Below are 15,275 nucleotides of genomic sequence, written 5' to 3' on the forward strand. Positions count from 1 at the left end.
TCTAGAATTTACTTATCTAAAGTATTTTTTAAGACATTCTGTTTTGGTCTGACATATTTAACATGGTGAAGCCTAAAATTTATAATGAAAATTGTTTATAATAAATTTGGTGACCTTATACAGTCACACACCCTAGTGGGTCTTTCTCCAAGCTTAAATTTGCTGTGACCCATAATAATAATATTATTATTATTATTATTATTATTATTAATTTGATGTACAGGTATGCATTAGAATCGCCATTACTGTAAAAATACGTCTGACATGATGATGATAATGATGATGATGATGATTGAGATGAGGAAAAATAGAAGACAAAAAAATCCACCCGTTAGCATACTTTTGAAGCAGAAAAACTTCACCCATGTCCACATGGCATACAGCTAATAACCCAGAAAACATCCACAGGAAAGAACGGACACGTCATCTGGTAGTCCGGAGGAGGTTGTGCTCCTAATAAACTGCTGCAGAGGTTTCACCAGTCTGTTGTTGCCTGTTTACTTTTCTTTGTTGTAGTTTGTTGGGAAGGAAGTGTTAAAAAGGTGATAAATTGCCATTGGACAACTGGACAGGCTGGGCAGGATGTGGTGTGCAGGTGTGGTGGGCACAAAACTAGACTCTTTGGTCTCTGTGGCAGCAGGAACAATCCTGTCCATCCTTGACAGCACCCAGCATCCAATTCATGTTCACCTCTGTGACCTGCTCGAAAACAGTCTCAAAAATGATTTTCCACTGACCATATGGCTTTAAATCTTATCAGTAGCTGGCCAGTAAGGGACACAATCGCCATCACAAACACTTTATTACTGACAGTTGGACTATTTCAGACCCAAAATGTGTACTTATTTTCTTGCTTTTTGCAGCTCAAATACTACTTTTATTTGCTGCTGGTGAAGTGACGCTGCTGCCTTGCTGCTCGACATTAATTATATGGAGATAAACTACATCACCGGGCCCTGTTACGGGGCCCGTGTCTGTAAGTTTTAATTCACAACGTTTGATTTACGACGTTTTTAAATCCTTTAACACGCCAGAGTTCTGCCATCACCGTGCTCACTGTGCTTGTTTGCCTGTCCCACCGTCGCGGCCGTTCGGCGGGCCGGAGCTTCTGGTTCCGCCGTCGGGACTGTTGGCCGGGCTTGCGTGCCGGAACAACCGTTGCCGCTGCTCGGGGGCCTGTTCCACCAGTTCTGCTGCCGCCAGCCTGTTTCGCCGTCGCTGCTGTTCGGCGGGCCGGGGTCTCTGGTTGCAGCTGCCTGCCGGGTTCGTCGGCTGGATTGACGGTCGATGCTTCTCGACGCGGCGCCTGACCAGCTCTGCCATCGTCGCTACGCACCGGGGCTTGCCTGGTGAATCGACCGCCGCAGCTACTCGACGCCGGGCCTGCCCAATTCCGCCGTCGTCGTTGCGCACCGGACTTGCCTGATCGTCTCTCGGTTGCTGTTGCTTGGCGGGCTTGCCTGTTTTGTTCAACGGGCTTGCCTGCATCGTTGTTTTTCGCCATTTACACGTTGACTGCAGTACGGCGAGGGGGAAGAGAAGGAGGGGGACCCCTCAATCTCAGGATACTTCGGACAACAACATGCCACCAAAACAGAAACAGGACTCAAAACCGGAGGAGGACTACTTAACGCTCACACAGGTAAACAAAATGCTACAACAACAAAACGAACTTTTCAATACACTCCTAAATCAACAACAGGAACAATTTAAAGGATTTGTTAAAATAATACTGGATTCAACTAATGCACGCATTGACAATATCACCAGAGAACTACAAGAAGTTAAGGGGAGTCTGCAATATACGCAAAAGGAGGTGGATGATCTTAAAACAACTCAAATTAATCACATTGAAAACGGTAAAACCATGCAAACTGAAATGTACAAAATATGTGACAGTTTAATCATTTTAAATGAGAAAATGGAATATTTAGAAGGACAGTGTAAAAGAAACAATCTGATTATTGATGGAATTGAAGAATCACCAGGAGAAACATGGACTGACACTGAAGATAAAGTAATGAAACTATTCAGAGATAAATTACAATTTCAGGACAAGATAGAATTGGAGCGTGTGTATCGGACTGGCAAACGGGAAACTGGGAGGACCAGACCCAGGACAATTACAGTTAAATTTGAAAAGTACAAAGATAAAATAAAAATTCTACAAAAAACAAAACATCTTAAGGGCACAAACATATACATAAATGAGGATTTTACTGATATTGTTCGAAAAAAACGGAAAGAACTTATACCAGAAATGAAAGCAGCACGGGAAAGAGGAGAGATTGCCTAACTAAAATACGACAAGCTTATAATTCATCCCCGTACAAGCACACCCAGACACTTGCACCAACACAACTCATCAATAAAATGAAGGAAGACACAGTACACTTGATGACGAAAAGTTGACAAATACTAGAATGGAAAATCTATACCCAAACACAAAAAAATTACAAATATTTGATTATACGGAACATAAGACATCTGATCCAGAAAATGGCATTGATCCAGATAAATTTTTATGTAGTAACAACTATGACCTTGCCTGCGAGTACCACACTGATGAGCAATTCAATGTAAATGTAAGTAAGGATTTTCGTGCATTCTCAATCATACATTTTAATAGTAGAAGTCTATATAAAAACTTTACAGAAATTAAAAAATGCTTGAGTAAAATAAATAAATTCCAAATTATAGCCATATCAGAGACATGGCTTGATAATGAGAAAATAAGCGATATAGAAATGGAAGGATATGAATTGTTTACAATGAATAGGGAAAACAGAAGGGGAGGAGGAGTTGCAATATATGTTGATAAGGTTTTCAAATGTAGTAAAATTGAACATCTAACTACTACTGTGGATAATGTAATGGAATGTGTAACTATTGAAGTTCACATAAAAAATATATCAAACGTAATTATAAGTTGTATATATAGGACACCAGGATCATGTCTTGATACATTTAACGATAAGTTAACAGATATCCTTAGTTATACAAATGATAAAAAATTGCGAATATTGTGTGGTGATTTTAACATTGATTTATTAAATCCTAATGGACATCAGAAGACAACTGATTTTATAAATATGATGTATAGTAATAGTTTATTTCCTGTTATTATAAAACCTAGTAGAATAACAATCGATACAGCTACACTAATTGATAATATATTCACAAATAAAATTGACCTTAAAATAGAAAGTGGACTCCTTATTAACGATATAAGTGATCACCTCCCGATCTTTGCAATTTTTTATGATTATTTTGATAAAAAAATGAAGCCGACTACTTACACATTTGAAACTAGAGTAAGAACAACACGCTCCATGGCTGCCTTTAAGTTGGATTTAGAGAAACACAACTGGTCTGAGGTTTATTCAAATAACGATCCTGATATTGCATATAGTGAATTTCAGTCAACCATTATTTCTTTATATAATAAACATTGTCCATCAATTAAAATTACAAGAAAGTATAAAGGTCCAAATAAGACATGGATGACGAAGGGAATACAGAATGCATGCAAAAAGAAAAATAATTTATATAAAAGATTTATTAAATTGAGAACTGTGGAAGCTGAAACAAAGTACAAGATCTATAAAAATAAATTAGCAAATATTATTCGAATAAGAAAGAAAGATTATTACCATGAATTATTAGAACAGAATAAAAGCAATACACAAGAAATATGGAAAACACTAAATCATGTAATTAAAAAAAGTTCTAAAAAAACAAATTTTCCACAATATTTTATAAAAGATAACGATATGGTAATTGATGAAATTTCTGACATAGCTAATAATTTTAATGAATATCTAGTTAACGTGGGCAGTAACTTGGCAAACAAAATCCCAGAGCCAAGAAACAAACGTGAAATAGATAAGAACATTGTAAATAATTCATCCACAATGTTTCTTAATGATGTTAATGATATAGAAGTATTAAATGTTGTGAAAACATTAAAAAATAAAAAGTCTACTGACTGTCTTAACATTGATATGACATTAGTTAAAAGTATTATGAAATATATTGTACAACCTTTTACATATATTTGTAATTTATCATTTAAAACTGGTATATTTCCATCAAAAATGAAGATAGCCAAAGTCATTCCTGTTCATAAAAGTGGAGAAAGACACACGTTTAATAACTACAGACCAATATCATTGTTGCCACAGTTCTCAAAAATTCTAGAAAAATTATTTTCATATAGATTGGATAATTTTATTGAGAAACATAAGCTCTTAAGTGAAACCCAATATGGGTTTAGAGAAAAACGGACCACCTCAATGGCAGTCATGGAGCTTGTAGAAGCAATATCTACCGAAATAGATAATAAAAAATTTACTGTTGGGATTTTTATGGATTTAAAAAAAGCTTTTGATACTATAGATCATTCTATATTAATGAATAAATTAAATAAATATGGAATAAGAGGTTTAGCTTATAAGTGGATGAAAAGTTATTTGGAAAATAGATATCAGTATGTGCAGTTTAATAATGTACAATCAGAACACATGAAGATCACTCATGGAGTTCCCCAAGGGTCTGTGCTTGGCCCTAAATTATTTATACTGTACATAAATGATATTTGCTATGTCTCAAAAATATTGAAAAGTGTCTTATTTGCTGATGATACAACTTTCTATTGTTCAGGAGAAAACCTGAAGCAGCTTCTGACTACTGTGGAGTATGAATTGAATATAATAAAAAAATGGTTTGATGTAAATAAATTATCATTGAATTTAAATAAAACCAAGTTCATAGTTTTTGGCACTAGACAAATCACTCATCAAGTTAAAATTATGGTGAATTCAATTGAAATAGAAAGGGTGAATGAAAATAAATTCCTTGGAGTTATTATCGATGATAAATTATGTTGGAAGCCACACATAGAAACTGTTAAAAGGAAAATGTCAAAAATTATAGGGATACTCTATAAAAGTAAGGATGTTTTAAACATGAAATCATTATATATATTATATAGTTCATTATTATTACCATATTTGACCTATTGTGTAGAATTATGGGGAATGGCATATAAAACAAATACTAACACCGTTTTCAAATTGCAAAAGAAAGCTATAAGAATTATTAATGGATCAAAATATACAGAACCAACACATCCACTATTTATTAAATTAAATGCAATGAAATTTTATGACTTGGTGGATTTTAAAATAGCACAAATAATGTATAAAGTTTATAACAATTTACTCTGCCACAGTACTCAGAAGTTATTTGAAATTAGACACAGTCCTTATGATATAAGGGGTACAAGTGTGTACAAAAAACCCAAAATAAGAACAAATATTAAGCAAAGGTGTGTATCTGTAAAAGGTGTTGATCTGTGGAATCATCTGGAAATTGCTCTGAAAAATTGTGACTCAATGCTGGAGTTTAAAAAAATGTTTAAAAGTAAAGTTCAAAAAAATTATCTATGTCAGACCAGAATATGAAAAATGTACATGTATGTGTAAATGATCTAGATAGGTATTATGGTATATGTTTAGTAAATTTATGTATATATGTTTTTGGTAAATGTGAATATGTTAAGTGCACTTGTGTATATGTATGTATGTATATGTGTATATGTATATATATATATATAACTTGGATTATATATATCATTTATTATTATTATTATTTTTTTATTTTTTATTTTTTTAATAATTAGTCAATTAAAATTGTATTAATAATGAAATAAGTTTAAATATATTGAGTAAAAGGGGTAGGACTAGATAAGTTTTTAACTTCTTCCTACTCCCTTTTGAACATGTAAGTTATGATTGATTGAATGATTATTTTATTGGGATTTTCTTCTCTTTTGATTGTTGTTGTTTTCTGTTTTATTTCTGCTGTTCATCTGTTTATATGTTCAAATAAATGTACAAAAAAAAAAAAAAAAAATTTTTATACATTTTGATATTACAGGTATATTAATATATTATAATGTAAGATCCGGGATGCTAGAATTCCCCTTTGGATTACTAACACTTTTTTTTTGTCCAGGCTGTTTCACTGTCTTGCATGGCCACATGGATGACTTGAAAAGATCAAAGTCCAAATCATTATCCAAATCAGTCCAACCTTGTCACATTAGTCTGCTGAGATGGGGCAAAACTAATTATCGAGAGAAAAATTATTAGCCATTATTTTTTTCTGAGTCAGTCACTGTTGAATACATTTTAGACACCACAGCTCTGCAGGAAGTCTCAATGACTTTGTCTATTTCACGTTTGTTTACACAAAAAAGCACCACGGCCAGAGCTGTGATTGAAGTAATCACAACCACAATACTGCATCTATTTGTTATTTCTGCTAAGCTGCTCTGGTGTCTATTACTCTAACGGTGTGAAATGACTGCCAACTGCCTCATGGGATTCTATTCCCAGTTCATATTAATGGTGTCATCAAATATTACACCAAAATGGTTTAAAGAAACAAAAGCATCAGTGCAGATCATCCCACCAGTCATTATGGGATGTTGCATTTCTATTCAGACTGTTAAAATTGAAGTTATTTCAGAAAATCCGACCGAGACAAATGCCACAAACAGGCGTGTTTTCACATCAAAATGCTATGCATGATAATAATAATAATAATGATTATGGTCACAATGCAAGCCCCTAAAACGGTCATGCATGCCTGACCTTGCACCACCACTGACGAATAAAAGTGAAGCATTTGTAAAGATGTGTTTGCATCTTTGGCCAAGCATGCAAGAGAGACTTTGCCAACAACAAGCACAAGGAATGCTTCAAAAACAACAGCCTAAAGTCACAGTAAGACACCTCATGTGATGTTCCTCCAACTATGCTGTCTTAATGTTGTGGAATCTGAGACCAAAATCATATTGCACGACCACGCAATCATATGACCGCACAGGCCTCAAGACAGCACATCACAACACAGCACAACGACAATCTCAAAGGACAATTTGTATTTACCTTTTGCGCTTGAGGGAGCTAAGGCCAGTTCAAGTGGAAAAAGAGGAAGAGGACAGGAGAGGTCACTGCTTTTTGGGGAGATTGGTGACAGAAATCATGCCAGTGACCCCCTCATTCATCCAGAAGAAATGAACACAAAAGAAGTGTTTGGTGGACTTAAGGCATTCTAGCCAAACTCATCCAACCATATTTGAACAGATATTGCATTACACACAGAAACAATGAAATCAGAATTGTTCAAAATGTGTGACTAAAGAACATAAGAGTTTATGAATGAAGTATAACGACTTCATGCTGACTATTAAATATATTTGTAGTTTTTTTTTTGCACATGAAGGATATGTATTAATCTATTTTAATACTACGTATCCTAGTCAGGATCAGGGTGAAGCCCAGCCCAGCTGACTTTGGGCAAAAGGCAGAATATACTCTCATTTACTGGGTAGTTGTGATCAGAGCAAAAAGTTAATATTTTGTCCAGAATGAATTTGGTGACTTTATTATTTTTCATGTACAATTAACACCTTAAAACATTACTTTTTCCACTTGCTGTCGACTGAAGATGACATCACCTGTGCTGAGGAAGTAGGTAACAACAATTCATGGCTCACCTGTTTTCTTGGTTTGGTCAGCAAACTGAGCCATGATTGGTCGTTGCCTACTTCCTCAGCACAGGTGATCTCATCTTCAGTTGACAATTTAATTTTTAAAGTTATTAATTGTACAAGAAAAATAATGAAGTTATCAAATTCATTCTGGGCAAAATATTAACTTTTTACTGCTGAAAATGGTTCAGTAAGTCAAGTACAGTATCCCTTTAACCAATATAATAACAATGACATGGACAGGTATTGTTTTGGTATAAATCCTCACTTTGATGTCCTTACCTCATATGAAGAGAAAAACATTAGATCATTGTGTTAATAGAAATCATTTTAAAATTTAAAATCATCTTATATTAAAATGATATAAAATGGGATTAAATCATGTTGTACAGGATCTGGATCTGACATTGTAGCTGTTCACTTAACTGATTTTGCAAATAACAAATATTCATCACTTTTCAGGAGATCCTAAAAACAACTTTTTTTTTCTTTTTTTTCCCCCCAAAATGCATCATCAAAGAAAGCAAGCCATTTTCAACACTTTAGATTTGGTCAACAATTTGTAAAAATGACACCCACACAAGGACTGACCAAAATGTTTGAAAAAATACGGAAATTTCCAAATTATGACTTATGAGGTTTCGGCCCTAAGGCAGCGATAGAGTGATTAGACGACTTACTGTAGCTCAGGTCATCTATAAGTAAAGCAAAAGAGCAATGGATGTCAAGAGTTATTTTGTACCGTATACAACATCTCCAAACAACCCAGAGACACACAAACAACACTTTCACATGTTGCGACACAAACAAATGGAGTGTGAATACATCGCTTCTTTTCCCTCCACAATAAAAAAAAGAAGTAAATGTGCACTTTTTAAAACCCACAGAAGCGAGGTAAGGTGTTATATAAAAAAAAAAGAAAAACAGTTGATAGGGTTCTTTGACGGATCGTGTAAAAGCAACTTACAGTGCTATCAATGTAGGCCTCAGTCCAAACTGTATCATGCTCCCTGTCGATCACCTTGGGACGACTCAGCACGTGGAGATACTCCATCACATTCTCCTGGACATCTGCTAGTGTGGATATTTGAGTGAAGTAACCTGTCGGGAAAAGTTAAAGAAGAAACTCCTCAGAATTACCAATATAATTATCAATAATATACTGCAGTTTGGGGCGGCATGGTGCATGACTGGTTATCACATCCGCCTCTCAGTACTGAGGACTTGGGTTCGAGTCCAGGCTACGGCCTTCCTGGGTGGAGTTTGCCTGCGTGGGTCTTCCCCGGGTACTCCGGTCTCCTCCCACATTCCAAAGACATGCATGGTAGGTTAATTGGACGCTCCGAATTGTCCCTAGGTGTGCTTGTGAGTGGATGGCTGTTCGTGTCTGTGTGCCCTGCAATTGGCTGGCAACCAGTTCAGGGTGTACCCCGCCTACTGCCCGAAGCCAGCTGAGATAGGCTCCCGCGACCCTTGTGAGGAAAAAGTGGTCAATAAAATGGATGGATGGATGCTGTAGTTTGAACTGACTGCTTCTCTTCACTTTACCACTCACACTTCAAACATGGATGAAAATTCAAGTATGTCATTAAAAAAAAAAAAGACTTGTATTTATCCTTGAAAAAAGTATCAAAATGTTTTCAGAACCATCTCTTGCATTTTACGGAATTGCATCTGAAATACAGTTCAGCAGGCGGCCGACAGTTTTGAGATGAAGCATGTTCACGCAATCGCGACATGATTCCTGCAGTCGAGCACAAGTGAAAAGAAAACCAGCATGGGCTCGGGGAAAGCTACAGTAAGTGTTATGTAAATGTTATGCAAAAACGGTTTCATTTAATCCAAATGTGATGCTATTTCATATGACGATAATGAGGAGAGAATGCACTGTTATCTCAACATGCGGGCCAAAAGGAATCAGGAAAGCAGTAAGTCAGACTGGGAGGACAAAAAGTGACGCGGACAACAAGTGAAAGGAAAGTGAGCATATTTCCACCCGTCCGTGAAAGCAAAACTGTCACCATCACCATCAGGCAGTCAAGGAGAAAAACATAGCTAGAAGAAATAGATTTTGGGGTCATGGGTCCAGGCAGTGACCTTTATTCCACACGGAGAAAGTGGCCAGCGTCAGAGGAGCCCAGACTAATGCATAACAGCGATGAGTGATGGGCAAAAGTCAGTCAAAACTTCAACAATAACCAAAACTGTTTGGGCAACAGGTAGAGAATGCAATCATTGTTGAAATAAAATGTATTAAAGCAGCATGAAATAGTATCAAAATGAACCATATCCTCGTTCTTTTGTGGGATCCAACTATTATTCAACCAGGTAGTTGGTTACAACGCACACTGAAGGGCTCACATAAGGCACAACACAAGCTGCTTCACTGAAGCAGCATCGTTTATCAAGGCGCTGAGTGAAGAATGACTGGTCCCTCCGGAGGCCTAAGGGCGTCCTTCAGGCTGAGCCACGAGGGAAAGCGAGAAGAGGTGGGGAGCAAAAAAAAAAAAAAAGAATCCTCCCTGCTTTCAGTGACATGCTATACCTGTCATTGGTAAAGGAGAACAGCGGTATGAACTGATCATGATGAGAGAAATATGTTCTAGTGGACCTTTTGTGGTACCAGACGTTAGCGAGAATACACACATGCTGCACACAAGTATGGCATGAGTGTAACTAGTCTTAATTCTGTGTAGGCCTTATTATTAAGTACATAAATTTTAAATAACCAACTCTTTGGTAGAATTTTGCCTATAATTAAACAAATAGAATAACAATAAAATACTCCAGCACAGTCTAACTATGAGATTAGCATGACATTTGCTATTGTCTGCAATATGCATGAATTTTCCTGTCTTGACTTCCTGACTACCAGGAAAAAAAAATATATTGTCCAATCATTTTTATTTTGATATTCCCCAATCTTTGTGAAGTAACTGGAATACTGAGACATTTTTGGAAAAAAAAAACTTTTTATGTTTAAGCTATGATGTGTCCACTACAGAGGACATGTTTTAAAACTTAAATGCTAGGCTCAAATACAGTTAAAATAATTCAAACAATACTTTAATGTGTTCTTAAGAGTCTGATGGAAAACATGTTAACAACATTTAAAGGCTAAATTTGTTCAATAATAAGTGTACACTTACTTTTCCTCTTCCTGAAAAAGTGCTTGCAATGAGGGAAGCCATTTTCTTTTATGATGCATTCAAAGGTAGAAACAGCCCCACTCTTACACATTTGGCAATCATTGGAAAGCTCTGAATGTCCTCTCCAGAGCACAAAAGGAGTTAATTAAAACGTATGCATTGGGTGGGAGATATTCAGGTTTAAAAAGGTCCACTACAGAGGACAAATTTGAATTGCTGGTAGTCAGGAGGTTAAGGAAGTGGGGGAGTGGGTGGTGAAATGCAAAATGTGGAGTTTTTCCTCTCTTGTGTGCAATTCAAACACGTGCTTCAGGTACAAGTGCATCAGCTCCCTCCCATGAGTGACTAACAGGTTGTGTCAGTTTCAGTTCCAAGCTGCATGTACAGCGCCTTATGAAAGTGTTAGCTCGCCTTGAACTTTTTGACCGTTTGCCACATTTCAGCCTTCAAATATCCATCCATTATCAACCGCTTATTCTCACGAAGGTCGCGGGTATGTTGGAACCTGTCTCAGCTGTCTGCAGGTCATAGGCGGGATATACCAGAAACCAGCAAATCAGATAGAGATATGATTTTTGATTTTTGTGAAGACAATCTTCACACATTTTTTTTTTTTTGTGGGAATCGGAATGAAATTTATATGATGTTTTTAAACTTCTTTTTTTTTTTTTTTTTTTTTTTTTTACAAATAATTGAAAAGTAGAGCCTGCGATTTGCTGGCAACCCCTCCTATACAACCCCTATTTGCTGTACCCCGCCTACTTCCCGAAGCCAGCTAGATAGGCTCCAGCACCCCCACGACCCCTGTGAGGAGCAAGCGGTTAAGAAAATGGATGGATGGATGAAAAGTAGAGCATGCAAAATCATTCATCTCCTTTTATCTCAGTGCAGCCAACTGACTCTAGAAGTTCCTTGCTGATTTCTGAATGATCCAATAATGAGTTGTCCATTAATCAATTAATTTGAACTCCTCTATAATTCCTGAACAAGTGCATTGGATGCTGGAGAATGGGGTAGCTTTCTGACGGGGAATCCACATACCGAAAATAACAAACAAAAAATAATAAACAGGTGCCCAACGGAATGGTTTGCAAAATCGTAACAGCACCATCTACGAATATTAGAACCCTTAATGTTGAGGCTGGTCATAGGTATGCAGTAACATAAAAAATACACACTCAAACGTACATGCATACATGCTCATCCTCACCTTGAAGACCCTCAAAGTACGTATACACACCCACACACCAAAGCCCAAACAATAAGTGCAATGACAGATGTTTATGTGTATCTCAAAGTCAAGACATTGTAAGCTCTCTGAGCAAAAAAAAAAAAAAAAAAAAGATTTAAATGGGTGAACAAAGTATGTCGATCACACCTTTGTTAGCACATGCCATCCATTTGAGATTATCTGCAAAGGCCGACTCGCGTCCAATCAGGTAGGGGAATATGCGGACCTGTGGAAAGACAGCAGATAGGACCCGTCAGTCATCTTAATCATATTTCCACAGGGTCCACCACACCAGCGAGGGGGAAGATAATGCAGTCAAATCAAGACGGTGGGTTCATTATGTGGCATGCGAGTGATTAGCACGCCTGTTCTGTTGATTTAATAACAGATTTCCCCCAATGAAACTTAGTTTTAGTTATGAATTAACATCATATGTAAGAACCCAAAAGACAAAATTAATCAGTGAGGAATAATGACATAAATTGACGTAATTTTTTGTGTAATTTGATAACCATCAATACAAAATCAGTCGCAACAGGGATAGCCTGTAAATGTGCTTGTTACCTCTCGACTGGATTATTGTAATGCACTTTACTTTGGAATCGTCCCTGCAGCGTCTCCAGTTTGTCCAAAATGCTGCTGCTTGTCTCCTTACTGGTGCCCGTAAGAGGGAGCACATAACCCCTATCCTGGCATCTCGTCACTGTCTGCCCGTGAAATTGTTTTCAAATTTGCAAATGGTCTTGCCCCACCTTATCTCGCTGAGCTCTTGCACCCCTACACACCTGCCCGGTGACTCAGGTCAGCAGACCAGACTCAATTGGAGGTACCGAGGGCTAAGCAGAGGCTTAGAGGAGATCGAGCCTTTGCTGTTGCCGGTCCCTCCCTTTGGAGCGACCTTCCACTAAATATTAGGCAATCCCCCTCTTTATCCTCTTTTAAAACATGTCTTAAAACACATCTGTATTCTTTGGCTTTTGGCGCACCATGAGACTTGTTCCTGGTGTTTTGTGGTATGTCTAAATTTGATGTTTAGTAGAGATAGATCAATAAGGTTTTTTTGGGCCCGATACCGATACCAATTATTAGTAGTGAAGGATGCCGATAACCGATATTTGGAGCCGATATTCATTTTCACTAAAAAGGGACATCAAAATTTGGAAAAAATACAAACTCCAGCTCTTATCTTTTTTTTTTTTTTTTTTTTTTTTTTTTAAAGCATATGTTTATTGAGCAACTTTTAGGGTTAGTAAAATATTTGTAATTTTTTTTTGTTTGTTTGTTATTTTCCAAAATCTTAGTCAATAGACGAGTTCTGGGATCTCCCAGGCGCAGTAGCATGTTTTTAAAAGTTAAATAAAAACAAACAATTATTTTCTACACAAAATAAAAGTCTTCCAAAATTTCAAAATATCCAAAGTATTAAATTTTTACTTATCTTAGTTTTAATTTCAATCAAAAACAGAAGGTGCAGAGAGTTCCCAGGGTCGACAAAAATGAAAATAAAAACTTTTTATTTTTTTTATTTACATTTAAATTAGTTACCTGAAGTTAACACTTAAAAAAAAAAAAATGGATCTATTATCGGCCATATGATTCTTCAAAACGGCCAATGCCGATATTTCTCAAAATGCTGAATATCGGCACCGATAATCGGCCCAGCCGATAATCTGTCTATCCCTAATGTTTTAGTCTACTTATTTATGCATTTATTTATTTATTTATTCACTCGCCTACTTCTTATTAATTTACTGATGTAAAAAAAAAAAAAAAAAAAAAAATAATTGTATTCACCCTTCAAAAATGTTTGATTTGCTCTTGTTTTTTGTTTTGTTTTTGTTTTTTGTTTTTTTTACCTTATTCTTTACTGCGCAACCGATATTTATGTTTATATACAGCACTTTGTATACAGCAATGCCTGTTCTTAAAGCGCTTTATAAATAAAGTTGAGTTAAGTTGAGTGCATGCTTTGCCAGATTGGACCAAATGCAAGCCTTCAGGGGTGCGTCTGTCATAGCACCCAAGCCTGTATATTTCACTGCCTTTGTTTACCCTGACAGCATGTGCCTGCTTATGTGTGTGCGTGTGCGTGCGTGTATGCTGGTGTGTCTACTGAATGGGGCACAACACGTTTGAATGAGAGTGTTTGTTTATCCTATTTTGAAAGGCTGCTCTTGAAATAAGTGTGACATACATTTATTCGACTCTTTTCTTCTCTTGAGGTTTGCCTCCAAAATAGATTCATCACTCTGATGTATCATATAGACCTATAGGTATTGTCTGACCGCAATAGCAAATAAATTAGTCTATAATATCTATTTAGTAAGGATATTGATGCTTATTTGTTAGCTGTGATGTATTTTATAAAACAGCTGCTAGTAATTATGCCATCTGGACAATACACATTTATCATATGCAAACTTTGCAACATTTGGATGACATCGTCAACACACACTGTGCCAATATGTTTATAGTTGCTCCATGGAGGCCTATAGATAAGAGAAGTCTCAGAAGTACACTTCACTGCTCATTGATGGGTCAAATTACAGCGGCCACTTATTAAATATGAAAGTGGTTGACTGCAGTACAAAATGCCGCACAAATACAAACAAGCAGTTGCAGCATGCAAACTCCAACCCACCTGAATGCACATCACGAATACCCTTTCAAATATTTACAACATAAATGCAAAAGTACATTTCTTTACTTGAAGCCTATGGGCGTGATTTCTGAGAAGACTTCACGATTAAGATTTACAATTACTGGTGCAAATACTACTAAAAAGTCATTTCCGGTCTGATACAAAGCGACTAGGTGTGATTGTGAGACTGAAGTTAAAAAAAAAAAGTGACAATAGAAGAGGGAGAGAATCTCTGTAGAGCGACAGTGACTGAAGACTTCTATTATCAGCAGGGCATTTTATAAATTGAACTATAAGAACCTTTTCCACTTCTCATTGCTCCTCAGCCTTGAGGCAGCAGTCAGAAGCCGGTGAGGGGGTTCACACTGTGGACCAACAACACCCGCATGGGAAGAGCTTGAGTGGCCTCATTTCTATCAACGCTTACCTGATGCAATTGTCGCATGCATGTTAGCGGGTTATAGATATTTTTGCAGCTCAAACATGCAGTTATGTGTACGTGTAAGAAAGATGCATGACGACATGGCATCCATTTTTCCAAGTCATAGTAGTATTTTTTTTTTTTGATTGTCAGTTGAGCACTGTGTGGTTCAGAGTATTTTGCGCACACACCTATAGCGTCCGAGAAAACAGAGAATTGCTTTATTTTTCACAATTTGAAGCCTCACTTTTCATACTTGGTGATGTATTTAT

At 36.6% G+C, this 15,275-nt stretch overlaps 1 protein-coding gene across 3 annotated transcripts in view; it reads right to left on the reverse strand.

Moving 5' to 3' along the window:
• Positions 1–15,275, reverse strand: part of cacna2d3a (calcium channel, voltage-dependent, alpha 2/delta subunit 3a) — a 123,666-nt gene that overhangs the window by 50,286 nt on the left and 58,105 nt on the right. For 2 of the 3 annotated variants that reach the window (XM_077513573.1, XM_077513571.1), the window contains 3 exons: positions 12,089–12,167; positions 8,529–8,662; positions 6,957–6,974 (listed from right to left, as the gene is read on the reverse strand). In XM_077513573.1, coding sequence (XP_077369699.1) covers positions 6,957–6,974; positions 8,529–8,662; positions 12,089–12,167 — 231 coding nt within the window. The remainder of the gene's footprint in view (positions 1–6,956; positions 6,975–8,528; positions 8,663–12,088; positions 12,168–15,275) is intronic. The other variant, XM_077513572.1, reaches the window with a different exon arrangement.

Source organism: Festucalex cinctus, chromosome 2, assembly GCF_051991245.1.
Source record: "Festucalex cinctus isolate MCC-2025b chromosome 2, RoL_Fcin_1.0, whole genome shotgun sequence".
Classification (NCBI taxonomy): domain Eukaryota; kingdom Metazoa; phylum Chordata; class Actinopteri; order Syngnathiformes; family Syngnathidae; genus Festucalex; species Festucalex cinctus.